General features: G+C 40.8%; 1 protein-coding gene and 1 non-coding gene across 2 annotated transcripts in view; both read left to right on the top strand.

Annotated features, from left to right (window-relative positions):
* Positions 1–27,860, top strand: part of LOC110122998 (antigen WC1.1-like) — a gene marked incomplete at its 3' end in the record, with an annotated part of 52,236 nt that extends 24,376 nt beyond the window's left edge. The window contains 12 exon segments of the mRNA XM_070464048.1: positions 2,902–2,994; positions 3,107–3,421; positions 4,482–4,796; positions 17,071–17,162; positions 17,164–17,386; positions 20,755–21,063; positions 21,153–21,340; positions 21,342–21,471; positions 25,931–26,023; positions 26,097–26,131; positions 26,133–26,412; positions 27,630–27,860. Coding sequence (XP_070320149.1) covers positions 2,902–2,994; positions 3,107–3,421; positions 4,482–4,796; positions 17,071–17,162; positions 17,164–17,386; positions 20,755–21,063; positions 21,153–21,340; positions 21,342–21,471; positions 25,931–26,023; positions 26,097–26,131; positions 26,133–26,412; positions 27,630–27,860 — 2,304 coding nt within the window.
* On the top strand, positions 6,388–6,494 carry LOC139033965 (U6 spliceosomal RNA). The gene has a single exon (XR_011486445.1). It is a non-coding gene; the product is annotated as a U6 spliceosomal RNA (small nuclear RNA).
* Positions 27,861–27,865: the final 5 nt, after the last annotated feature.

Below are 27,865 nucleotides of genomic sequence, written 5' to 3'. Positions count from 1 at the left end.
TCCATTGCTGATTCATGTCAATGTATGACAAGACCCACTGCGGTATTGTAAAGTGATTAGCCTCCAACTAATAAAAATTAAAAAAAAAAAAATAAATAAAATAACTACCCAGTTTAAGCATTGGCAAAATATTAAGAAAGACACTTTTCCCAAAGATGATATACAAATGGCCAATAAGTAAATGAAAAGATACCAAATATCATTAGTTATTAAAGAAATTCAAATTAAAATATGAGATATAAATTCACAAATTAATTAGACTGGCTAGAATTAAGGAGACTGACAATTCCAAGTTTAGAGAAGGTTATTGATCCACTAGAACCTTTATACATTGCTGATGATAACATAACAGAAAACAATTCTTAGCAACTCTGTGTTACCCAAACTTTCTGTTACCCAAGAGGGATGAAAAGATGTCCACAAAAAATTTAGGCAGAAAAGTCAGACATGTTTATTTAAAACAGTAAAAAAGTATAAGCCACTCTAACTTTCTTTAATGAAAGAAAGGAAAACTTTCTTTGGCATATTCATACAATGTACAACTTTAACAATAGAAGGAAAAAGTTACTCATAAATCCAACTACACATAAAATCTCAAAGCATGCTAAGTGAAAGAAACCATCTAAAGGGGATTACATACTGTATGATTTTGTTAAATTCTCAAAAAACATAACTAATCTATTTATGATAAAAGACAGATCAGTATTTGCCTGGGTCTGGGTTTGTGGGGCTTTTATTGGTTGCAAGAGGCATACAGGAACTTTGTGAATAATCCTATTTAGTCTGAATTTTAACTGTGGTAATGGTTATGCTGGCACATGCAACTGCCAAAACTTATGAAAACATACTCAAAATACATGTATTTTAATGCATGAAAATTATACCTCACTACAGAAGGTTTTTGGAGAAGGAAATGGCAGCCCACTCCAGTATTCTTGCCTGGGAAATCCCATGGATAGAGGAGACTGACGAGTCAGACACAACTTAGCTACTAAACAAACAACAGAAGATTTTACTATTTGTCTTTTGTTTTCAGCTTACTTCTACTCTAGTAAAAAAAAAAACAAAACATGTTTTTAATTCTTTTACCCTTTGAAAATTTTTTGGATCTCACTTTTTGTAGAATATATGATCAGCCTTTAAAAACGACCTATAAAGGCTTGGAATAAGGTGCATTCTCTAGTTTTGAGAGGTATGTTTGTTAAATCACCCCATTCAAATGTTCTAAATATTTAGTGACTGGCTTTGCTTGTTTTGTTCTATAGTTGCTGAGACTGAAGAAAGGTGTTTCTGGTTACTGTTGCCCAGCAACAAAGTACTTCAAAATCTAGTCACTTACAGCAACCATTTTATTTTGCATACATATCACCATATATTTTTCCTTCAGCCCCAATTTTATTTCTTCACTTCCTTTCGATCCTCACTGACAGCATTGCTCAAGCCTATCAGGCTTCTGCTCTTAACCTCCTCCACCCCTTCTAGCTCCTGCCTGTTACTTTGTTCCAAAAGCAATGTCACATGTTTTAGGTGGCATCCCAAATTTGAGTCATTATGGATAAAGATGCTATGCATATGCATATACAAATTTATACTATTTGTATAGTGGCTTCATTTGTATGTGGCCATTTGTATTTGTATGTGGCCTCATTCCTTGGTATATATGCATATAGAAATTTGTATATGCATATACAAGTATATGCATATACAAATGCATATACTTTTCTTCTGAAAACAAAAACTCCGTTTGTCTTCCGTAAATACTTAGTAGTATGGTAATTATAAGTGTTTGGTTACTACTGCTGCAATAACCAAATTTCCCACAAAACTTAGCATATTATAATCCCTTTTTACTTTTGCTCATGATTTCCTGGAGTTTGGGAAGGAATTTGGGAAGTCTCTGATTTGTATCGTCTTGGAGTCTTATCAGGTTGATAAGGTTAGAGGTTTCTCTCTCCTCAGACAGCAGACAGCTCCGCCTGGTGGACGGGGGCGGTCCCTGCGCCGGGAGAGTGGAGATCCTTGACCAGGGCTCCTGGGGCACCATCTGTGATGACGGCTGGGACCTGGATGATGCCACGTGGTGTGCAGGCAGCTGGGCTATGGAGAAGCCCTCAATGCCACGGGGTCTGCTCACTTTGGGGCAGGATCAGGACCCATCTGGCTGGACGACCTGAACTGCACAGGAAATGAGTCCCACGTGTGGAGGTGCCCTTCCCGGGGCTGGGGGTGGCACGACTGCAGACACAAGCAGGATACTGGGCTGACATCACCTGAGGACACAGCTGGGCTGGGGATCCAGGATGGTTCATGAGGACAAGCCTGGCAGCTGGAAGGTCAGCTGGGCTGAACTGAGTGACCAGAGACCTGCATAGGACGAGAGTCTCAACAGGGCAGACTTGCCCTAAAGCGATAGTCCTCAGTGATTTCACAGGAGGTTGCAAGAGTTTTCAGACCTACTGCTGAGAGTCAAGTAACTTTACCTTAACTCCCTTCTGTTACTACAGAGTCGGACATGACTGGGGCAACTTGGCAGCATGTATGCACTGGAGAAGGAAACGGCAACCTACTCCAGTATTCTTGACTGGAGAATCCCAGGGACTGAGGAGCCTGGTGGGCTGCCGTCTATGGGGTCGCACAGAGTTGGACACAACTGAAGTGACTTGGCAGCAGCAGCATTACTTACTAGGAATTCACGAAGGTCAGCAGAACTTCAAAGGAAGGAGGCACAGACCTCACGTCTCAGTGAATGTAACAGCAAAGATTATGTGCTGCTGTTCAGTCGCTCAGTCGTGTCCAATTCTTTCAATTCCCTGGAATGCAGCACGCCAGGCTTCTCTATCCTTCACTATCTCCCGGAGTTTGCTTTAACTCGTGTTCCTCTGATCATTGCTATTTCTGCAGGAAACCAGACCCAGGTGCTGCCCCAGTGCGGCGACTCCCTCTCTGAACCAACAGGCTCTGCAGCTTCAGAGGAGAGCGCCCCCTACTGCTCAGGTGAGGGTCCTACAGGACAGAAGGCACTTCTCATCCGCCGCCCCCCACCACGCACACCCGACTGGGGTCACCGTCCAGGTCACTGCCCGTTGTCCGATTTCTCTCTCCTCAGACAGCAGACAGCTCCGCCTGGTGGACGGGGGCGGTCCCTGCGCCGGGAGAGTGGAGATCCTTGACCAGGGCTCCTGGGGCACCATCTGTGATGACGGCTGGGACCTGGACGATGCCCACGTGGTGTGCAGGCAGCTGGGCTGTGGAGAAGCCCTCAATGCCACGAGGTCTGCTCACTTTGGGGCGGGATCAGGGCCCATCTGGCTGGACGACCTGAACTGCACAGGAAAGGAGTCCCACGTGTGGAGGTGCCCTTCCCGGGGCTGGGGGCGGCACGACTGCAGACACAAGCAGGATGCGGGGGTCGTCTGCTCAGGTCTGGGCTGCACACTGTGCACAGTTGGGGGAGGGTGGGGCCCTGGAGGACGGGGTTCTGAGCCCTGAGGGAGAGATGCTGAAAGGACCAGAGAAGGAGGCTTCCTCCCATGGAGCCTGTGTTTCCAGCAGACGTGAAGACGAGGTGCTTTCACTTCCTCCTGCAGCAGCTGAGATTCTGGTCCTTTCTTCTCAGCAGTGTTTCCTGGCAGAGCCATTTCTTAGTTTCCACATGAAAGCAGGGCTCTTTCTTCAGTTCCCTGTGGTAGTACAGTCTGGAGATCCTGTTGATGTTGTAATGAAAGCACAGATTTACTGTTTAGTTCTGTATGCTAGGAGTCTGACGAGGGTCTCTTTAGACCAACATCCCAGTGTCCACAGGGCTGCGTTCTTCCTGGAGGCCCTGGGGAGGACTCCTTTCCCAGTCTTTTCTGGTTCCTATGTGGCCTCATTCCTTGGCTTGGGGCCCATCTTTTCTTCAGACAACGTTCTCTCCCTCTGACCGTTCTTCAGTGTCTCATCTTCCTCTAACACACTCAGGAAGAGTATTCCAATTTTAGGGGTAATTAGATTGGGTTTAGATGGCTAATTCATAATATTGCAGGTTAGTCTCACCATCCCAAGCTCCTAAGTTTCTTGTCTTAATAATATCTGTAAAATCCCTTTTGAAATATAAGGCAACATTCACAGGATTGAAAGACTGGAACATTAGACATTTGGGGATTCACTGTTCTGCCTGTTTCTCCACTACCCACATCCCTTTCACATGCTCTCTTACAGGTTTTATCAGGAAGCAAGGCTCAGGGCCCTTCCCTGCCCTATGTTGGTGCCTATGTTGGTCTTTCTCTCTGTTTGTATTCACTACATCATTGTGGTAGAAATAGAAAGACAGACATTAATGGACAAAGTCAAGTAAAAGGAAGACAGATTTCAGTCTTGTCACCTAGTGGGTATCTCCTCAGCTGGGTCGGGGTGAGTGTTCACAATTTCTGGGAGAGAGGAAAACCCAGAGCACTGAGTGCAATGCTCACTGTGTTCCATTCCCTCTGTTTCAATCTTAGAGTTCCTGGCCCTCAGGATGGTGAGTGAGGACCAGCAGTGTGCTGGGTGGCTGGAAGTTTTCTACAACGGGACCTGGGGCAGTGTCTGCCGCAGCCCCATGGAAGACATCACCGTGTCCATGATCTGCAGACAGCTTGGCTGTGGGGACAGTGGAAGTCTCAACTCTTCTGTTGCTCTTAGGGAAGGTTCTAGACCCCGCTGGGTAGATGGAATCCGGTGTCGGAAAACTGACACCTCTCTCTGGCAGTGTCCTTCTGACCCTTGGAATTACAACTCCTGCTCTCCCAAGGAGGAAGCCTATATCTCATGTGCAGGTGACTTACTGTCTCTTTCTGTGTGTCTGTCCCAACCCTGTAGGATGTCAGTAGTGAGATTTTATATTTTAAAATATCTAAGTGATGAGATTAAGTTGGGTCCACAAAATGACGTTAGGATGGAGCTAATTTAATCCACATTTCAACCTTGTTATTTAGAGTTTTAATTTGGATATAATTCACATAACATTATATTAGTTTCAGGTGTAAAATGTAATGCTTATATATTGGTAAATGATCACCACAATAAGTCTAGTAATATCCATCACCATATATCACTACAATTTTTTGATTATGAGGAGAGTTTTTCTTACCAACTTTAAAGTACACAATACAGAATTCATTGTAGTCACCATGCTGTACATTACATCTTCATGGAATTCACTTTAGAACTGCAAGTTTGTATCTTTTGACTACCTCCACTTGTTTTGCCCACATCAATCCACCTCTGGAAACTACCAAACTGTTCTCTGCATCTCTGAACCCTTTTTTTTTTCTTTGTATTTGATTTAAGATTCCACATATAAATTAGATCATATGGTATTTCACTTAGATAATGCCTTCAAGGTTCATCCATGTTTCTACACATGGCAGGGTTTTCTTCTTTTTATTGGCTGGACATACATACATATCACATTTTCCTTACCCATTTATCCATCAGTGAAGACTTACATTGCTTGGCTATTGTAAATAATGCTGCAATGAACATTGGGTTGCACATATTTTTTCAAGTTGGTATTTTGTTTCCTTCAGATAAATACCCAGAAGTGAAACTGATGAACCATCTGACAGTTTAATTTTTGAAGAACCTCAATACTGTTCTCCATAGTGGCTGCATCAACTTACATTTCCCCCCTCCCCGCCCAATTGTGCACAATGTTTGCCTTCTCTCTGCTTTTTCACCGACTCCTGTTATTTCTTGTCTTTTGGATAAAAGCCATACTAACAGATGTGAGATATTACCCCATTATAGTTTGATTTGCATTTTTCTGATGACATAACATTGTGTGCCCCTTCTCCTACCTGTTGGTCTGCTTTATGTCTTCTTTGAAAAAAAAAATGTCTATTCAGGTCCTCTGCCCATTTTTTAATCAGATTGTTTGTTGGTTTGCTTTTGCTATTGAGACGTATGAATTCTTTAAGTATTTTGGATATTAACCCTTGTCAGAAATGTAATTTGCAAATGTTTTCTCCCACTCCATACACCTTTTTATTTTGTTGACCTATTCCCTTTGTTGTGCAGAAGTTTTTTAGTTTTCTGTAGTTCCAATGCTTATTTTTGCTCTTGTTGCTTTCGCTTTTGGCATCAAACCCAAAATATACTCATGATGATTGATTTTTTCATCATCAGGACTTTTTCATCCTCATTTTTCTTCTAGGATTTTTAAAAAATAATTTTTAAAACATTTATTTTTGGCTGTGCTGGGTCTTTGTTGCTTCACAGGCTTTTCTCTAGTTGCAGTGAGCAGGGGCTACTCTTCATTGCATTGCACAGGCTTCTTATTGCAGTGGCTTCTTTTGTTGAGGAGCACAGGCTCCAGGGCACTGAGCTTCAGTAGTTGTGGCATGTGGGCTCAATAGTTGTGGTTCTGTGCTCGCTTCGGCAGCACATATACTAAAATTGGAACGATACAGAGAAGATTAGCATGGCCCCTGCACAAGGATGACACACAAATTCGTGAAGCGTTCCATATTTTTGAAAGATGGTAATGATAACCCTATATGCAAAACAGAAAAAGAGACACAGATGTATAGAACAGACTTTTGGACTCTGTGGGAGAAGGCGAGGGTGGGATGTTTCAAGAGAACAGCATCAAAACATGTATATTATCTAGGGTGAAACAGATCACCAGCCCAGGTTGGATGCATGAGACAAGTGCTCGGACCTGGTACACTGGGAAGAGCCAAAGGGATCGGGTCGAGAGGGAGGTGGGAGGGGGGATCGGGATGGGGAATACATGTAAATCCATGGCTAATTCATGTCAATGTATGACAAAAACCCACTGCAATATTGTAAAGTAATTAGCCTCCAACTAATAAAAATAAATGAAAAAAAAAACTTTAAAAAAAAAAAACAACAGTTGCGGTTCCTGGTCTCTAAAGCACAGGCTCAAAAGTTGTGGCCAATGGGCTGAGTTGCTCTGTAGCATGGGGGATCTTCCTGGATCAAGGATCACACTTGAGTCTCCTGCATTGGTGGGTGGATTCTTTACCACAACCAAAAGGGAAGCCACTCTTCTAGGATTTTTATGGTTTTAGGACTTATGATCAAGTCTTTAACCCATTTTGAGTTAATTTTTGTGAATGGTGTAAGAGTTTTTCAATTTCATTCTTTTGCATGTAACTGTCCAGTTTTTCCAACACCATTTTTTTTCCATTTATTTTTATTAGTTGGAGGCTAATTACTTTACAATATTGTAGTGGTTTTGCCATACATTGACATGAATCAGCCATGGATTTACATGTATTCCCCATCCCGATCCCCTCTCCCACCTCCCTCTCCACCAGATGTACAGAACAGATTTTTGGACTCTGTGGGAGGGTGGGATGTTTAGAGAGAACAGCACTGAAACATGTATATTATCAAGGGTGAAACAGATCACCAGCCCAGGTTGGATGCATGAGACAAGTGCTCAGGGCTGGTGCACTGGGAAAACCCAGAGGGATCCCAACACCATTTTTGAAGAGACAGTCCTTTCCCGATGGTATATTCTCTACTTTTTTTCTGTCATGAATTGATTGACCACATATATTTGGGTTTATTTCTGGGATCACTATTCTGTTCCAGTGATTTCTGTGTCCATTTTTATAACAATATCATACTGTTTGATTAATATAGCTTTGTAATATAGTTTGAAATCAGGAAGCATGACACTTCTATCATTCTTTCTCAAGATTTCTTTGGCTATTCAGGGTCTTCTGTGGTTCCACACAAATTTTAGAATTGTTTGTTCTATATTTGTGAAAATTTTCATTGAAATTTGGATAAGAACGGTAGTGAATCTGTAGGTTGCTTTATGTGAAAGTGAAAGTGAAGTTGCTCAGTCATGTCCGTCTTCTTTGCGACCCCATGGACTGTAGCCTACCAGGCTCCTCTGTCCATGGGATTTTTCAGGCAAGAATACTGAAGTGGGTTGCCATTTCCTTCTCCATACTTCTTTGAATAGTATGAGCATTTTAACAATATTAGGTCTTCCAATCCATGAGCACAGAATATCTTTCAATTTATTTGTGCCTTCTTTAATATCTTTCACAATGTCTTAAAGTTTTCAATAGTGTCTCAGTTTTCACTCTTCCTTTCAGATTCGGATGTTCTTATTTTCTTTTGCTTGCCTGATGATTCTGACTAGAACTACCAAAACTATGTTGAATAAAAGTGATGAGAGGATGCATTTTTGCTTTGTGTTTGATCTCAGAAGAAAAGCTTTCAGCTTTTCACAGTTGAGTAGGATGTTTGCTAAGGGTTTGTCATATGATATTTATTTTGTTGAGGTATAATCTCTTTATACCTACTTTGTAAAGATCTTCTATATCATAAATGGCTGTTGAATTTTTTCAAATATTTGTTCTTCATCTGTTGAAAGGATATGACTTTTGCCTTTATCTTATTTGGTGTGTCACATTGATTAATTTGTGAATGTTGAACCATCCTTGCATCCTTGGAACAAATCTCTGATCTTGGTGTTGTTATTATTGTTGTTTAGTCGCTAAGTTGTGTCTGATACCTTGTGATCCAATGGACTATAGCTCACTAAGCTCCTCTGTCTTAGATTTCTCAGGCAAGAATACTGGAGTGAATTGTCCAGTATTCTCTTCATGTATTGTTGAATTTGGTTTGCTAATATTTTGTTGAGGATTTTTGCATTTATGTTTATTTGGGATATTAGCCAGTATTTTCTTTTCTTGTGGTGTCCTTGTCTGGTTTTGGTATCAGGATAATCTTGGCCTCATAAAATGGCTTTGGAAGTGTTTCTTCATCCTTTTTGGAAGAGTTTGAGAAGGCTCCACCACTTCTTACCATTATACTGGGAATTGGAATTTAAAAAAAAAATGTTGGTGGGGTCACAAATAGTCAAGCCATAGCACCTTATTTCCTTCAACATTTCTCTCTCTCTTATTCCCCACCTTCCACACACACCCCATTCAGGTATACCTTGAATGATATGTTGTGCATTGCTTAAAATCTACAAATGAGAGAATGAGATAGATAATTCAAAAGCAGAGATTTGTCCCTTTCTTTGCCTCTGTTTCTTCATCTCTTTGTCTTTTCATTCAAAGGCCAAAGTAGTGTTAAACTATTGGACTTTCATTTATGATGTTTTTTCAGCAATCAACTCAGTTCAGTCACTCAGTCATGTCCGACTCTTTGCAACCCCATGAATCACAGCACGCCAGGCCTCCCTGTCCATCACCAACTCCCAGAGTTTACTCAAACTCATGTCCATCAAGTTGGTGATGCCATCCAACCATCTCATCCTCTGTCGTCCCCTTCTCCTCCTGCCCCCAACCCCTCCCAGCATCAGGGTCTTTTCCAATGAGTCAACTCTTCGCATGAGGTGGCCAGAAGTATTGGAGTTTCAGCTTCAACATCAGTCCTTCCAATGAACACCCAGGACTGATCTCCTTTAGGATGGACTGGTTGGATCTCCTTGCAGTCCAAGGGACTCTCAAGGGTCTTCTCCAACACCACAGTTCAAAAGCATCAATTCTTCAGTGCTCAGCTTTCTTCACAGTCCAACTCTCACATCCATACATGACCACTGGAAAAACCATAGCCTTGACTAGATGCACCTTTGTTGGCAAAGTAATGTCTCTGCTTTTTAATATGCTATCTAGGTTGGTCATAACTTTCTTTCTAAGGAGTAATCCTCTTTTAATTTCATGGCTGCAATCACAATCTGCAGTGATTTTGGATCCCCCAAAAATAAAGTCTCCCACTGTTTCCACTGTTTCCCCATATATTTCCCATGAAGTGATGGAATGAGATGCCATGATCTTAGTTTTCTGAATGTTGAGCTTTAAGCCAACTTTTTCACTTCTTCCTTCACTTTCATCAAGAGGCTCTTTAGTTCCTCTTCACTTTCTGCCATAAGGGTGGTGTCATCTGCACATCTGAGGTTACTGATATTTCTCCCAGCAATCTTGATTCCAGCTTGTGCTTCCTCCAGCCCAGGATTTCTCATGATGTACCCTGCATATAAGTTAAATAAGCAGGGTGACAATATACAGCCTTGAGGTATTTCTTTCCCTATTAGGAACCAGTCTGTTGTTCCAGGTCCAGTTCTAACTGTTGCTTCCTGACCTGCATATAGGTTTCTCAAGAGGCAGGTCAGGTGGTCTAATATGACCACCTCTTGAAGAATTTTCCACAGTTTATTGTGATCCACATAGGTAAAGGCTTTGGCATAGTCAATAAAGCAGAAATAGATGTTTTTCTGGAACTCTCTTGCTTTTTCAGTGATCCAGCAGATGTTGGCAATTTGATCTCTGGTTCCTCTGCCTTTTCTAAATCCAGCTTGAACATCTGGAAATTCATGGTTCACGTATTGCTGAAGCCTGGCTTGGAGAATTTTGAGCATTACTTTACTAGCATATGAGATGAGTGCAATTGTGTGGTAGTTTGAGCATTCTTTGGGATTGCCTCTCTTTGGGATCGGAATGAAAACTGACCTTTTCCAGTCCTGTGGCCACTGCTGAGTTTCTCAAATTTGCTGGCACATTGAGTGCAGTACTTTCACAGCATTATCTTTCAGGATTTGAAATAGCTCAACTGGAATTCCATCACCTCCACTAGCTTTGTTTGTAGTGATGCTTTCTAAGGCCCACTTGACTTCACATTCCAGGATGTCTGGCTCTAGGTGAGTGATCACACCATCGTGATTATCTGGGTCGTGAAGATCTTTTTTTGTACAGTTCTTCTGTGTATTCTTGCCACTTCTTAATATCTTCTGCTTCTGTTAGGTCCATACCATTTCTGTCCTTTATCGAGCCCATCTTTGCATGAAATATTCCCTTGGTATCTCTAATTTTCTTGAAGAGATCTCTAGTCTTTCCCATTTTATTGTTTTTCTCTATTTCTTTGCATTGATCACTGAGGAAGGCTTTCTTATCTCTCCTTGCTATTCTTTGGAACTCTGCATTCAAATGGGTATATCTTTCCTTTTCTCCTTTGTTTTTCTCTTCTCTCCTTTTTGACAATAAAGCACCATGAAATGGGTTGTGGTGAAGTCTCTGACCCTGAAAGTGAGCAATCACCTCACAGAGGCCCTGCCATCATTTTTTCAGAGGTTCTCTGCATGAAGTAACTAGGAAGTTTGGTAGGATGATGTGGAGAGAATACACAAGTGCTCATATTTTATGACAAGAACCATTTACTCTTCCATTTTCTTGTGTTTTTTGAACTTATATGTATTTCTTTCACTTACAATTCTTTTGTGTCTTTTTTAAATTATTTTTGCTTCCTTTAAATACAAGTCTTTCTTAAAAAATTTATTTGAGTCTACTGCAGACATTTCTGCTTTACTAAGTAGCTATTTTTTTTTCTGACTTTTTCTATATTTTCCCTTTTTTAAGACTTTTCTCTCTTTGCAGCAATCTTTGCTTGACCAATGTCATACTGAATAACACATAACAGTAGCTTAGAATTCATTTAATAATTGTCCATTGAAAGTTGCATAAGTGGGGCTTCCTGAGTGGTCCAGTGGTTAAAAATCCACCTGTCAATGCAGAGGACATGAGTCTGATCTCTGGTCCAGGAAGTTGTAAAGAACCTGCCTGCCAATGCAGAAGATATAAGAGATGCAGGTTTGATCCCTGGGTCTGGAAGATCCTCTGGAGGAGGGCATGGCAACTCACTCCAGTATTCTTGCCTGGAGAATCCCATGAACAGGTTAACCTGGCAGGCTACAGTCCATTGGGTCACACACGACTGAAGAAACAGCACACACATGCACACACACCAGGAAGATTCCATATGCCATGGAAAAATTAAGCCTATGCACCACAACTAGAGAAAGCCCACGTGCAGCACCAAAGACCAGGTACAGCCAAAAATTAATTTAAGAAAAACTTTTTAAAAAAATTGCATAAGTGGAATTTGAATATAAATTAATTCTGTGCTTATGCACTAATTATTTTTAATATGCACCATTTATTATCAGAAAACATTACCATTAATTTATATTTGCTTTACTATTTTGCTGATTACCATGAAGTTAAAGAAATTCTATTTCACTGAATTTTATTCATCTACTTATTCATTCAATAAATATTTATCAAGCCCCATCATGGTATTTAGAAAAGCTTCTCCATGCATTCTTGTTGAACAGTGAATGTGTAATCACCATCCTAATAGCAGAAACACAGGGTAAATAAGATATGCAAGGTCCTTCCTCTAGTGGAACTTTCATTCAGGGGTATATATGTGTGTGTATTTGTTGTGTAATGTGGACATGATAAACAAGTAAATACTTAAAGGTATTTCAGATATCTTTAAGATATCTTCCATCATCATTTATATCTTTTCTCTAAAATGTTTAAAATTTCATTTATTTATAGGAACTCTCTACAAATTAACACCACTTACTGCTTTTCTTAAATACTACTGAAAGTATTTACCCCATTTTTTGCATGTCTTTAGGGTTGTGTATGTGGTGTGGTTATATGATCAAATATACTATGTTTTACTTTTATGAATTCTGCCTTTGATGTAGTGTTTCAGATGCCATTCTTCATCTCAAAATAGCTTTTAATGATTTTATTTTCTTCAAATAATTTTATAATTTGAGAAAAGAATATTTATAACCTTACTGAATCTGAATTTATTTTACTGTGTGTGATGTTGTAATATCATCAACAGATGCAAATTCATTTTAGATACCTGATAATTTAGTTCCTCACCAAATAAGTATACATTATTTCATGATTTCATGGACATAACACCAAAAGAACAGGCAAAAATAGACAATTTGCAAAATATATAAGGAAATCCTACAACTCAAGAGCAAAACAACAACAAGAAAAAAACCATAATAACCCAATTAAAAAATTAGCCAGAGACTTGAATGGACACTTCTCCAAAGAAGATATGGAAATAGCCAATAGGTATAGGAAATAATACTCAATATTATTAATCATCAGGGAAATGTAAATCAAAACATCTCACACCTCTTAAAGTGGCTATGATTTTTAAAAAAAAGAATAAGTGTTGGCAAGGTTGTGGATAAATTGAAAATCTTCTGAGTATTTATCCACATTAGATATGTAAATTTAATCTCAATAAAACTATGATCAAAAAATTTGTATGATTTATAGTGATGTTTCTTCATTCTTGGTATTGTTAGCTTCATTTTCTCTTTGTTCTTGTTTAGTATTGCTCAATGATTACCAATTTTCAAGGAGCCATGTTTGAAAGGTTTTCCTCTGTTTTCTCTATCATGCTTACCTTGGACTTCCTTGGTGGCTCAGCAGTAAAGAATCTGCTGGCAGTGCAGGAAACCACCTGCAATGCAGGAGACACAGGTTCAATCCCTGGGTTGGGAAGATCCCATGGAGAAGGAAACAGCAACCCACTCCAATATTCTTGCCTAGAAATCCCATGGACAGAGGAGCCTGGTAGGCCACAGTCCATGGAGTCGCAATAGTAGGACTTGACTTACGGACTAAACCAGCATCACTACCACCATCCTTACCTTCTTTTTTAAAATTAATTTTTGTTCTTTTCTTTGTTAATCCCAACTTCTGTATCCTTTAGGCTTTTTTCTCTTCTCCTAGTTTCTTAAATAGAAGCTTACATGTTTTTTCATTTTCACCCTTTCTTCTTTTCTAAATCAAAGGTATAAATTTCCCTTAAGCACTACTTTAGTTGCATTAGAAGAATTTAGTTATATCATATCTTTGCTATCACTACTTCACAATATTTTCTAATGTTTAAATTTATTCCCAGACCCAGGCACTGTTTTGGAAGGGTGTTGCTTAATTTCTCCAAATAGGGATGGCTAACCGTATTTTCTTATTCTTAACTTAATTACACTGTGGTCAGAGTAAATACTCTGTATAAATTCAATTATCTGAAGGTTTTTGTCCTACCATATGGTCGTTTTTGATAAATGTTCCTAGTGCATTTACAATAATGTGAATTCTTTCATTATTGAGTGCATTGCTCTATATATGTTATTTAGCTAAATGTGTTGATTGTGGTGTTTTACATCTACTATAGTCTTCCTTTTTTGTATGCCTGGTCTGCATGGTATTGAAAAAGATTTGTTAAAGTTCCCCCAGGTTGATTGTTATTTTGTCTATTTTTTCTTTTCATTCTGTCGAGTATTATTCTGTATTTCAAAGCTATGTTTCAGTATATTCCCTGGATTCTGATATCTGTAATATCTTTATTATGGGCTTACCACTGTATAATCATGAAAATATCCTCTTTAACTAAATTAGCACATCTTCCCTTAAAGTCTCCTTTCTGTGACCTTGCTATAGCTACTGCAGCTTTCCTATAGTTAGTATTCACATGTGTGCATGCTTACTAAGTCATTTCAGTCATGTCCAATTCTTTGCTACCCTATGGACTGTAGCCAGCCAGGCTCCTCTGTCCATGGGATTCTCCAGGCAGGAATACTGAAGTGGATTGCCATGCACTCCTCCAGGAGATCTTCCTGACCTAGGGATTTAACCCACATCTCTTATGTCTCCTATATTGGCAGGCAGGTTCTTTACCACTAGCACCATATTCACATAATATATACATTAATACCTAGTATTCACATAATATATACATTTTCCCCCATCATTTGACTTTTGACCTTTCTTTGCTCTCATATACAATGTGAGTATCTCACAGGTAGCATTTACATGAATTTTGTTGGTTTATCAGTTAGTATAGGGGCTTTAATTTGAAGTATCTAATCCATTGTAATTAGATTGCAAATCCAATTACTGATATTGTTGGGTTAGTATCTACCATTTCCTTTTAATTGACCCATGTGCTTCATGTTCCTTTTTCTCTCCTTTTTTTCTTTCTTTGGTATTAAACGAATTTATTCCAGATTTTCCTTTGACTTTCTGCAGCTTCACTAGATGTGGAGGTTTTCATAGCCTTCCATCCAGTTTTTAAAAATTCTTAATTATTATATTTTCAAATATTCCTTCTGCTGCACTTTGTTTCTCTTCTCCTCCTATTCCCCCTCTTTCTCCTTCTCCTCCTTCTCTTTTTCCTCCTTCTCATCTCTCAACTCTAGGACTCCTCTAAGACACTAATTCTGTGTTCAGTTCTGTCTAAAATTCTTTCAGTTCTTAGTTCTAGATATTTTATTTTCAGTTGGTAACTGTTCTTTTGATTTTCTTATCATTACAATTATTTGTTAATTTTTTTCATTTTTCACCTATTGATTCTTTCCTTTCCCCCTAAACACATTGTTCATAGTTAAAATCCTTATCTGCTAACTCCAGCATATCTAGCATGTGTGTCTCTGTCTTCTCTTACCTTCCTTTTTTCAATTTTTAAATTTGCCATGTCATCCATCTCTTTACTTTTTAACTGAATGAGAGAAATGATGCATAAGAAAATAAGATATCCCAGATACATTTTCTAACACCTGAAAGGATTCATATTCTGTTTTGTTAAGCAAGTGGGAGAAGGGGTTCAGACCACCCAGCTGTCTAGATACCAGCTAGAATTGAGCTGTAACAAGCCTTGGTTGCAGTGCTGGTAGCACTCAGTCTACCTCTGATTTCTCCGCCCCTGTGTTATGGGCTTTCAGAGTTTATAACTGAAAACCTGAATGTTTTGGTAGCTCAGCAGTCAGGAGGATGAGGGAATATCCACTCTGTTTCCAAGGTGTTTGACACAGTTCTTTGGCCTCCTGCCCTTGACAGCGTGTTTACTGGGCAGATATTTGAAGAGAAAATCTGCTATATGGGAGAGGCTCTCAAGTCTCCAGTTTTGTCACTGCAGCACCAGGTAACCCCAAAATCATGCAGGCTTCTCGGTCCTACTTTGATCCATTAACCCAGGCAGCAAATTGGGAAGTTCCCATAGAGAAAGAGAAGCTTCAGATCCTTGGCTAACAATGAAATGATGTCCACTCTTTAGAATTTTAGTATGTTTAGTTCATATTGTGTCCACAAATGTCTAATATCTTCATTTTTTATCTAGCATTTTATAGTATTTAAAGTTGTATCCAGCAGACCATTGGTCTGCTGTGAACTTCTCCATTGGAACCAGTCTTCATGAAAGTACAAAATTCTAGATTTTATTCTCTACTTTATTATTCACTTAAAATGTAACACTGAATAGACATCATTTAAACTTTCTTTACATTGCTTTTAATGTATTAAAGAACAACACAGTGAGTCTGTCAATATCGTTCAAGTACTTTCAGAGTAAGAATTTAACCTATTTCTGCTCTATGGTAAAGTTAGAAATGCATAATATTTTCCCCCAAAGAACAAATAACCCCCAACTTTGAATCATAGTGATTCCTGACACAAAGTGCAAGAAAAAATAATATTTACTTGAGAGAAGAAGCAGCATTCCAAGATTCCCAGTGGAATCTGGTCAATGTCAATCAATATCACCTGACACATTTCTCATGCAAGGTGGCCCAATCCACTCAAAGAGATCACTTTTTTTTTTAAAAAAAAACAAAGTATCCAGATCTGGAGTCTGAAACTTAGAACCATCAGTGAAATATTCTGGGGCAAACCAAGACATCTCAAGGTCCATTTGTTTTTCAGTTCCGCATGACTGTACCAAGGAGAATGATTCTAAAAGTAGAGGGTTCATGGCTGCTACCTGAGGCTTCTGATGAGGCCGGTTCCTGACTCCATTTCCTTTCATCTAATCCCTTTAACTCTCAGGTCAAGGGCACTAACATGTGTGTGGTTTATAAGGAATCCGTCCAGCAGCCAGCTCATTCCTGTGACTCTGAACTCATTCAACTGCTCTGGGTAGAGATACTAATATTTCCTGTAAATATTTCTCAGATGCTGTGCAAAACTCTACAAATCAGAGTTAACACTTCTGTCTCACCCTACTCAGTAGTGTAATATTTCCTGTTTTTGCCCATTTTCAATGTTATTATTCTCTTATCACTGCTGTAAGAAACCAGACTCAGGTGCTGCCCCAGTGCAATGACTCCCTATCAGAACCAGGGGAATCTGAAACCTCAGAGGAGAGCGCCCCCTACTGCTCAGGTGGAGGTCCCACAGGACAGAAGACCCTTCTCATTCCCCTTGTCACTGCCCCATTGTCCCATTTCTCTCTCCTCAGACAGCAGACAGCTCCGCCTGGTGGACGGGGGCGGTCCCTGCGCCGGGAGAGTGGAGATCCTTGACCAGGGCTCCTGGGGCACCATCTGTGATGAACGGCTGGGACCTGGACGATGCCCGTGTGGTGTGCAGGCAGCTGGGCTGTGGAGAAGCCGTCAATGCCACGGGGTCTGCTCACTTTGGGGAAGGGCCAGGGCCCATCTGGCTGGAAACATTGGACTGCACAGGAAAGGAATCCCACGTGTGGAAGTGCCCTTCCCAGGGCTGGGGAGTGCACAACTGCAGTCATGAGAAGGATGCAGGAGTCGTCTGCTCAGGTATGGTCAGTGTATTGCCCTGTGGTGGCAGAATGAAAAGTTCTGTGGAAGCTGGTGTCTGATCACTGGGGCAATAGGATATAGATGGGCTAGAGAGGACTGAGACAGACCCATCCTCCCTGAATGCACAAAATTTCTGTGGGTGAGGTGCTTCATTTACTTTCCTGCTGTACGTCTCTGCTATTTCTTCTCAGTGATCTCATCTTACATAGTAGATTAAACCTTTCCAATGAAAATTGATCTTCATAATGAAGATGAAGATCAATCACATGAGATATTTTCAAATCACCACACAAATCCCTTTGCACAGTGAGCCTATGGGAGGGGAGGGCTAGAATGAGGATACACCTTTGTGGATGGAGTTGTTTCTGTACATACAGTGTGAGACATTATTTTATACTAGGTTAGTAGGAGGGGAGACACAGAGGATGCCACTAAACAAATCAGACAGGAATTGATGGGTCTGTGCCAAACTGCAAGTCTCTTTTGAAATATTAGATGTAAATATTTGTAGGCCTTTGCAGGTAAGACCAGAGAAGTTTGGATGAAGTGCTCTGAGTCATAGGTTCTTCTCCCATTGTTACTATAAGAGATTCTCTGCCCATTTTTTCTTTTAAGACATCTGTATAGGCCAAAACTTTGGAAGAACCCTTAGCCATACACTGACAAGACAAAAGTGGAAGCAATACAGTTTCTGTGTTTTATGGTAAGAAATTATATAGTTGATGACTTCATTGATTTAAGAGAATTGAATTGGGGGTTTTATTTCATATGAATAGGAGTAAGGGGACAGATGTAATTTTTGAAGAAGGTAGAAGAGAGTTATAGCAGCTGGGAGGGAGAGAGATTGTAATAGGAGCTGAAAAAGGCACATTCTGGGTGTTCTGAGTAGCACAGATGGTCCAGGTGTATGTGGTGTGGAGGATGCTGTGTGTGCCTAAGGATGCAGGATGTCTGTACAGCAAGGGACCAGAGAAGGATATATTTTTATTATATTTAATATCCTTATACACTGACATCAGCCTTCTATTCCACAAACTTTCTTACAATTTTCACACACATAATCTTCCACATAAATTTTAAAATCAAATAGAAAACAAAAAAGAAGTCATAATTTGTCTCAGAAGAGTCTATCCTTATGCGTATAAGACTTTATTGATTATTCAGTGTATATTCAAGCATTTAACATGTATCAGGGTACATAAAACAGCATATAACAAAGATTTCTTTCATGTTCTGCCTAATCTGTAATCTTATGGGGTTAATATAACAACTAAAAACTGTTGAGTAAAAATGCTTTAATTAGAATGTGTCGCCTATGAGCAAACTCCCAACCAGACCAGACTGGGAGCACTAACCTATGTCTCTCTGGGGAGATGAAAGTGATAAATAATAAAATGCAAGCAGACCATCTTCTGTGTCGCCATTCACTCTTGTATAAGTGGTCAAGCTGATCCTTCAAGTCTTTAATTTCTTTTAGGTCTTTTCTGTTCTTTCCTGTTTTCTGTAGTAGATTTTTATTTTGTTAGAATATTCTTTCTGAACCTTCAAAGTTCACATATTCATATAATCAGAATCCTTTACCAGAAAGAACTTCACCATGTACATTAATTATCATGAACATACTTCGAAACCAGACAAGTGTGTTAAAGAAAGTGTTTTATGTTGTGGGTTTCTTTTTTATTTGGATTACCTTCCTCTACCCAAGATATGGTCCCTGAAGTTCAAACCATGATCATGAGTCTTTTCTTTGGTCTCTCTCTGTTTCATACCCCACCCACTCCCCATTTAACCTACCATACACCCTACCTCACTCCACTCCTACAGAAGTTCTTCCCTTTCAGAATTTCCTTTCCACCCATTTGTGGTTCTTAAGATTGTTTTCTCTTGTCTGCAGTGGGAGAAATGGGAAAGATAGCAGGATGAAGCAGTTGATGGGAGGAGCACAGGGGATAAAATGCCAAATCTTCTATCTTTCATCCATATTGAGGCTTTTGCAATTTGAAAATTTCTAAATCATGTATGGCTTATTTGCTCCCTGGGCTTCCCTCATAGCTCAGTTGGCAAAGAATCCACCTGCAATGCAGGAGACCCCAGTTAAAACCCTGGATTGGGAAGATCCACTGGAGAAGAATAGGCTACCCACTCTAGTATTCCTGGGCTTCCCTTGTAGCTCAGTTGGCAAAGAATCTGCCTGCAATGTGCAAGACCTGGGTTTGATCTCTGGGTTTGGGAAGATCCCCTGGAGAAGGGAAAGGCTACCCACTCCAGTATTCTGGCCTGGAGAATTCCATGGACTATATAGTCCATGGGGTCACAGAGAGTCAGACATGACTGAGTGACTTTCACTTCACTTCACTTCACTTCACTTCACTTCACTATTTGCCCTCTGTTCTCTTCCTCTTACTCTCTTTCTTTATAGCATAGAAGCTATTTCTCAAGAATCCAAGTAGGAAAGGAACAAACAGTTAGCATATAGACAGGATTAAAATACTTTAACTTATCTTCACTCTTTAGCATTTCCTAAAGTTCACATGTCTAGTATGAAGTAATAAAAAACCTCAGCTGTTGCATGCTCCCACTGAGAACTCACTCTGTCCCAGGTTCTTTGATAAATTCTAAGCTTTCAAGAAAGATGGCTATGACCAGCCCCTTCTCCTATGACTCTGAGCTTTCTTCCTATCCAAACTGATCTCTGGACAACTTTTCAAAATCAGGTCACCTAAGAAATTCTTGGAATTTTTCATTATGAAAAATTATGAGAAACATATGTGAAATCATAACAGTAAACTTGTTATAATGTCTAGCTTTCCTCCTGTTACCCAGAAGTCTGTCCACTGTTAGCAAGCACTAGCAGATTCAGCCTGCGAGATTTTCCTTATCTTCAGTGACTTGAGTATCAGTTCCTGAGAGAAAACTGGCCAGTATCCTGGCCCCAGAAATCTCAGGATGGCCTTCTAACCGTGTGTGTCTCTTAGTCCTCTAACCTCTTGAGGCCCATGGATCTACTTCACTGTGGGTTAGTTCAGCTCTGAACCTGAGTCTGGTGCCTACTACAGAGCAGTATCCTTGGGCTCTGTAGTTTCCAGGCCTCTAGATGAGGAATTCACATTCCTAATTAACCTCAAAATGCATGTTTTTGGAAATCAGCTATTTCAAACTGACCCTGAAAATCCTTCAGGGTTTCTTTTCAGAAATTTGCTCATGAAAATACTTGCTCATGAAATTCTGAGAATAACTGTCCAATTTTCTCTCCAGGCGCCACTCCTGGGAAAGAAAAAATTTCACATTATTGCCTGTGACATTGTTTCCAATTGCCAAACCAGGACTATAGGCACTCACTGGATTTCTTGTTGTTGTTTTCTTAGGATTTGTGCGTCTGATTGGAGACAATGGACCCTGCTCAGGAAGAGTAGAAGTACATCCTGGAGAAGGCTGGATCTCAGTGTCTGATGGAAACTTCACACTCCCCACTGCCCAGGTCATCTGCGCCGAGCTGGGTTGTGGTGAGGCTGTGTCTGTCCTGGGACACGAGCTCTTCAGAGAGTCTGATGGCCGGGTCTGGGCTGAAGAGTTCAGGTGTGAGGGGGAGGAGCCTGAGCTCCAGGTCTGCCCCAGAGTGCCCTGTCCAGGGGGCACGTGTCACCACAGTGGAGCTGCTCAGGTTGTCTGTTCAGGTGAGATGCAGGTCAGGACTAACCTCCCGCACACTCTGTTCAGGTGAGAGATCATGAGATTTTGCTGAAACTCTGTCTTCTTCTACCAGTGTACTCAGAAGTCCGGCTCATGACAAACGGCTCCTCTCAGTGTGAGGGGCAGGTGGAGATGAACATTTCTGGACGATGGAGAGCGCTCTGTGCCTCCCACTGGAGTCTGGCCAATGCCAATGTTGTCTGTCGTCAGCTCGGCTGTGGAGTCGCCATCTCCACCCCTAGAGGACCACACTTGGTGGAAGGAAGGTGATCAGATCTCAACAGTCCGATTTCACTGCTCAGGGGCTGAGTCCTTCCTGTGGAGTTGTCCTGTGACTGCCCTGGGTGGTCCTGACTGTTCCCATGGCAACACAGCCTATGTGATCTGCTCAGGTAAGAGAGGGGGACAAGGGCTACTGCTACTTAGGATGCTCCCGGAGTGAAATGTCCTAAGAGCAGGGAGTGAGGGAAAACTGGCTTTGGAAGATATTTCATGATGAAATATGGTGCTTCTCATTGTTCACTCATTTTTCAGATTAGGGCAATAAGTGTGAAGGGGAATAATATGTTTTAAAGCAACATTGTTATTGACATATGATCATAGAAAACAGTGTATAAGCAATAAGTGTAGACTTCAGTCATGTACCCAGAGCAGCAAAAAGAACACCCCCAGCATCAAGAGTCACTGTTTCCTCCAATAACTGTGGCCTCCTTCCTCTCCAGGGAAAACAGCTTATCTAACTTCTACTACCATAGAGTGTTTTATCGGTTTTTGAACTTTATATAAAATCATTCAGTGTGCTTTCTTTTGTGTGTGACTTCTTCGATTCAACATTATATTTAGGATTCACTCATGATATTGTTTATAGCAGTACTTTATTCATTTTTATTACTGTAGAATATTGCTTTCATTGATAACATGGCCATTGATCCATTCAACTGATATTAGAGATTTGAGTTGTTTCCTGCTCTTGACTATTATAAATATGATGCTAGAATGTAGCATGACAATGACTTTGGGTGCAAATACATGTTACTTATCTTCTGTGTTTAACATTTGCTCTTTTCTTTTCGTTTTCTTAATGTTACAGTATCCTTTGATGAAGCAAGTTTTTTATTTGAAGGAAATATTAAAACTTACCAACTTTTCCCTCTATATTTAATACTTCTTATATCCCTTTAAAAAGAACTTTCCCTACTCCAACATCATGAAAATATTCTCTTAGAGTATCTTACAAAAGTTTCTTTTTCTTTTGCATGTAATTGTACATTCCTTCTGGGATTGATATCTGTGTAAGATAAGTCACGTTTCACATGGACATCCAATTTGCTCAGAATCTTTTTCTGAAAAGACTTTTTCCCCACTGCAGTGCTACCTTTATCTTAAGCAGAAGAGCACATATGTTTGAGTCCTTCTTAAGACTCTGTATTCTGTTCCACTGTATCATTTGTCTATCTTTGCACCAATACTGCATTTTCTTAACTATAACTTTATAATAAGTCTAGATAATTTTAATTTACAGGGGTTACTTTATATTAACTCCTCTAACTTTGTTCCTTTTCTTACCGACTGTGTTGGTCATTCTTGGTGTTTTGTATTTTGTCTAAGTTTTGGAATCTGCTGGTTAATTTTCACACTCCCTAAAAAATAAGCATAAAGGTATTTTGATTAAGATTAGATTTAATCTACACAGAAATTTGAGAGTGACTGACTTTGACAATTTTGGATCTCTCAATACATTGACATAATTTTTATTGTGGTTTAGTCACAAAGTTGCATACAACTCTTTTGTGACTCATGGACTGCAGTCTGCCAGGCTCCTCTGTCCGCGGGATTTCCCAGGCAAGAATACTGGTGTGGGTTACCATGCCCTCCTCCAGGGCTTCTTCCTGACCCAGATATTGAGTCCACTTCTGAACTGGCAGGCAGAAGTAAATAGTAAAGTAATAGTACTTTACTATTGAGCCACCTGGGAAGCCATTAATATACTATATCCCTCCATTCAGCTAGTTCTTAAATTTCTCTCAAAAGTTTTGTCCACCTTCTTCTACATTTTTCCTAAGCATTTAATTTATTTATTTTTAATGTTATTAGTATTTCTTTTATGGAAGGTGTCCTAGGAATGAATTATCTCTGACTTGTTTTCACCTTTTAACTTTTTTTTTAAATTTTGATGTAATTTGAGACTTACTGAAAAGTTACAAGAATAATATAAGCATTTCCAGATGACCTTGAACTGGAGTCCCTCAATGCTAGTTTTTGGTTCATTCTGTCTCATTTCTCTCTGAACATATAAAATCTTACTGGATTATGTTGCCATCATGATGTTCCTTTACTGCTAAAATACTGTGAGGAATTTCCCTAAGTAACCACAGGTTCAGTCAAGTTCTCAGCTGACTGCAGCCCCAGATGATATCTAAGTGCAAGTACTGAAAGACCCCAAGAGAGAACTGTTGAGTCTTCCAAAATTGCTGACTCAGGAAGTCTTAAGCAAAATGAAATATATATATTTTTTCCTCCAGTGGCTAAATTTTGGGGGAAAGTTTGTTGTACAGCACTATAACCAGGACACTTACCATGTGACCTGCAGTTAGATTGGTGCAAAAGTAATTGCGGTTTTTGCATTGTTGAAATTTGCCATTTGATATTGGAATACATTCTTAAATAAATGTGGTTATGTTATACATCATTTAATGTGTATTTCTTGATTTTTATTTTGCTGGTGGTTTATTACTTGCTGTTTATTCTATATGTATTTTAGACTATAGACATGATGTTAGACACAAAGCAATTTCAAGTGATTTTCTTATTCACTCAAAATGGGTCGTAAAGCAGCAGAGACAACTTGCAACATCAACAATGCATTTGGTCCAGGAACTGCTAATGAACATACAGTGCAGTGGTTGTTCAAGAAGTTTTGCAGGGCTTCCCTGGTGGCTCTGTGGTAAAGAATCCGCCTGCCAGTGCAGGAGACACGGGTTCAATCCCTAGTCCGGGAAGATCCCACATGCTAAGGAGATAAGCCTGTGCATCACAACTATTGAGCCTGTGCTCTAGAGCCTGGGAACCACAACTACTGAAGCCCAGAAGCCCTAGAGCTTGTTCTCCGTAACAAGAGAACCACCACAATGAGAAGCCTGCTCACTGTAACAAAGACTAGTCCCCACTCGCCACAACTAGAGAAAAGCCTGAGCAGCAGCAAAGACTCTGCAAAGTCAAAAATAAATAAATAATAAATAAATTTTTTAAAAAAAGTTTTGCAGAGGAGACGAGAACCTTGAAGATGAGGAGTGCAGTGGCCTGGCATTGGAAGTTGACAACAACCAATTGAGAGCAATCATCAAAGCTGATCCTCTTACAACTACATGAGAAGTTGCCAAAGAACTGAATGTCAACCTTTCTACAGTCTTTGGCATTTGAAGCAAATGCTGAAAGGTGAAAAACTTGATAAGTGGGTGCCTCATGAACTGACCACAAATAAAAAAAAATTGTCATTTTGAAGTGTTGTCTTCTCTTATTCTACACAACAACAATGAACCATTTCTCGATTGGATTGTGACCTGTGACAAAAAGTGGATTTTATATGACAACTGGTGATGACCAGCTCAGTGATGGGACTGAGGAGAAGCTGCAAAGCACTTCCCAAGGCCAAACTTGCACCAAGTTTGGTCACTGTTTGGTGGTCTGCTGCCAGTCTGATCCACTACAGCTTTCTAAATCCCAGAGAAACCATTACATCTGGGAAGTATGCTCAGCAAATCACTGAGAGGCACTGAAAACTGCAACACCTGCAGTCAGCATTGGTCAACAGAAAGGTGCCAATTCTTCTCCATGGCAACGCCCGGCCACACATCACACAACCAATGCTTCAAAAGTTGAACGAATTGGGCTACGAAGTTTTGCCTCATCTGCCATATTCACCTGACCTCTCACCAACTGACTACCACTTCTTCAAGCATCTCAACAACTTTTTGCAGGGAAAATGCTTCCACAACCAGCAGGAGGCAGAAAATGCTTTCCAAGAGTTCATCAAATCCCAAAGCACAGATTTTTACACTACAGGAATAAACAAACTTATTTCTCATTGGCAAAAATGTGTTGATTGTAATGGTTCCTATTTTGATTAATAAAGATGTGTTTGAGCCTAGTTATAATGATTTAAAATTCATGGTCTGAAACTGCAATTATGTTTGCACCAACCTAATAGAAGAATATTTGTCCTCTGATCTTCTGTTTTAATAACTGCCTTATGCTGATCTAACGTGCTGATACATTCATTCTTTAGTTCTTAAATTCAACTATTAAGTGTTCTAGCTCTAGAACTTTTATTTCTTTTCTTTTAAAATTTCTCTGCCAAGAAACACATCTTGGCAATTAATCTTAAGAGCACTTTAATCAGGGCTATTTAAATTCTCTGTCAGGTAACTCAAATAGTTGAATATTTGGGGATATTTTGGGGAATGTCTTCTTTTTCCTTTTGGTTTTCCATTTGATCTCTTTTACGTGAGGTTTTTTTTCTTCTTCTTCTTCTTCTTCTTTTGGTAACAGATATGGAAGATGAAGGCTTCTAGAAATCTTTCAGAAAAGATTTTGTTTTGTTTCTTATATTTAGATATAGATTTAGGTATAGAACACACTATTTAACTTGTTCTCAGTGCAAAGCTTGGCTTAAACAAAAACTGTGGCACTGTCAGAAGCAGACCCCTCCATGGAGAAACTGAACTTTAAATTTATAAACTTCACTGCTATTACAGCTTTCATCTCAAACTCCATCACTAGGTTATTATTTAGTTTAATTCAGTTTCCTCTTCTTCAACCCAACCAGACCTCTGATCATTGCTGTTTCTGCAGGAAACCAGACCCAGGTGCTGCCCCAGTGCAATGACTCCCTGTCTGAACCAGCAGACTCTGCAGCCTCAGAGGAGAGCGCCCTCTACTGCTCAGGTGAGGGTCCCACAGGACAGAAGACCCTTTACAACCCCGTCACCGCCCCATTGTCCCATTTCTCTCTCCTCAGACAGCAGACAGCTCCGCCTGGTGGACGGGGGAGGTCTCCTGCGCCGGGAGAGTGGAGATCCTTGACCAGGGCTCCTGGGGCACCATCTGTGATGACGGCTGGGACCTGGACGATGCCCGCGTGGTGTGCAGGCAGCTGGGCTGTGGAGAAGCCCTCAATGCCACGAGGTCTGCTCACTTTGGGGAAGGGCCAGGGCCCATCTGGCTGGACGACCTGAACTGCACAGGAAAAGAGTCCCACGTGTGGAGGTGCCCTTCCCAGGGCTGGGGGCGGCATGACTGCAGACACAAGGAGGACGCGGGGGTCATCTGCTCAGGTCTGCTCTGCACACTGTCCACAGGCTGGGGGAGGGGTGGGGCCCTGGAGGACAGGAGTCAGAGCCCTGATGGAGAGATGCTGAAAGGATCAGAGAAGGTGGCTTCCTCCCAGGAAGCCTGTCTTTCCAGCAGACATGAAGACTGGGTGCTTTCACTTTCTCCTGCAGCAGCTGAGATTCTGGTCCTTTCTTCTCAGCATTGTTTCCTGACAGCGTTGTTTCTTACAGTTAACACTTGCTAGCAGGGCTCACTTTTCAGTTATCTGTGGGAGTAACACCTGGAAATCCTAGGCTTCCCAGGTTTTGCTAGTGGCAAAGGACCTACCTGCCATTGCAGGACATGTGAAAGATGCGGGTTCAACCCCTGGGTTATGAAGATCCCTTGGAGGAGGGCATGACAACGCATTCCAGTATTCTTGCCTGAGAATCCCGTGGACAGAGGAGCCTGACATAGTGAAAACTCAAATTTTTCCTTTACAGTTCTGTTTGCTAGGAGTCTAACGAGAGTCTCTGGGGGCCAACATCCCAGTGTCCACAGGGCTGTGTTCTCCCTGGAGTCTCTGGGCAGGACGCTTCTCCCAGCTTTTTCTGGTTTCCCAGGTGGTCTCATTTCTTGGCTCAGAGCCATCTTTATTCTTCTTCAGACAACAGTGCCTCTTCTGACTGTTCTCTCTCACTCACATTTCCCTTTGACTGGAGCTGGGAAAGTGGATGCGTTTCTCAGCATAGGGGATTTAAAGATGTGTTAGGCTGGGGTCACAAGGTTAATCCACAATATTTGAGCATTATGTCTCCATCCCAAGGTCCTTATTAATCATGTCTGTAAAGTCTCTTTTGAAATGTAAAGTAACATGTCACAAGTTCAGGGATTAGGCTGTGGCCATCTCTGGGGGTCCATTATTCTGTCGACCACATCACTGTCCACATCACTTTCCATTCTTTTAGAAGTTTTGCCAGGAAGCAGGATTCAGCTCCCATCACTGCACCTGCACTAGTTGGCCTTGCTCTCTGTTCATATCTACAATGTTGTGGTAGAAATAGGTGTACAGACATTAATGGACAGTCAGGTGAAAGGGAGGCAAAAGTCAGTCTTGTCACCCAGTGGGCATCTCCTCTTCTGGGTCAGGGATGTGTGGTCACAATTTCTGGGGAAGAGGAAAACCCAGAGCACTGAGTGCAATGCTCACTGTGTTCCATCCCCTCCATTTCAATCTTAGAGTTCCTGGCCCTCAGGATGGTGAGCGAGGACCAGCAGTGTGCTGGCTGGCTGGAAGTTTTCTACAACGGGACCTGGGGCAGTGTCTGCCGCAGTCCCATGGATGATGTCACCATGTCCGTCATCTGCAGACAGCTTGGCTGTGGGGACAGCGGAAGTCTCAACTCTTCTGTGGCTCTTAGAGAAGGTTCTAGACCCCGCTGGGTAGATGGAATCAAGTGCCGGAGTACTGATACC

The sequence above is a fragment of the Odocoileus virginianus genome, unplaced genomic scaffold (assembly GCF_023699985.2).
Source record: "Odocoileus virginianus isolate 20LAN1187 ecotype Illinois unplaced genomic scaffold, Ovbor_1.2 Unplaced_Contig_11, whole genome shotgun sequence".
Taxonomy (NCBI): domain Eukaryota; kingdom Metazoa; phylum Chordata; class Mammalia; order Artiodactyla; family Cervidae; genus Odocoileus; species Odocoileus virginianus.
This window is presented reverse-complemented; position numbering and strand designations above follow the sequence as displayed.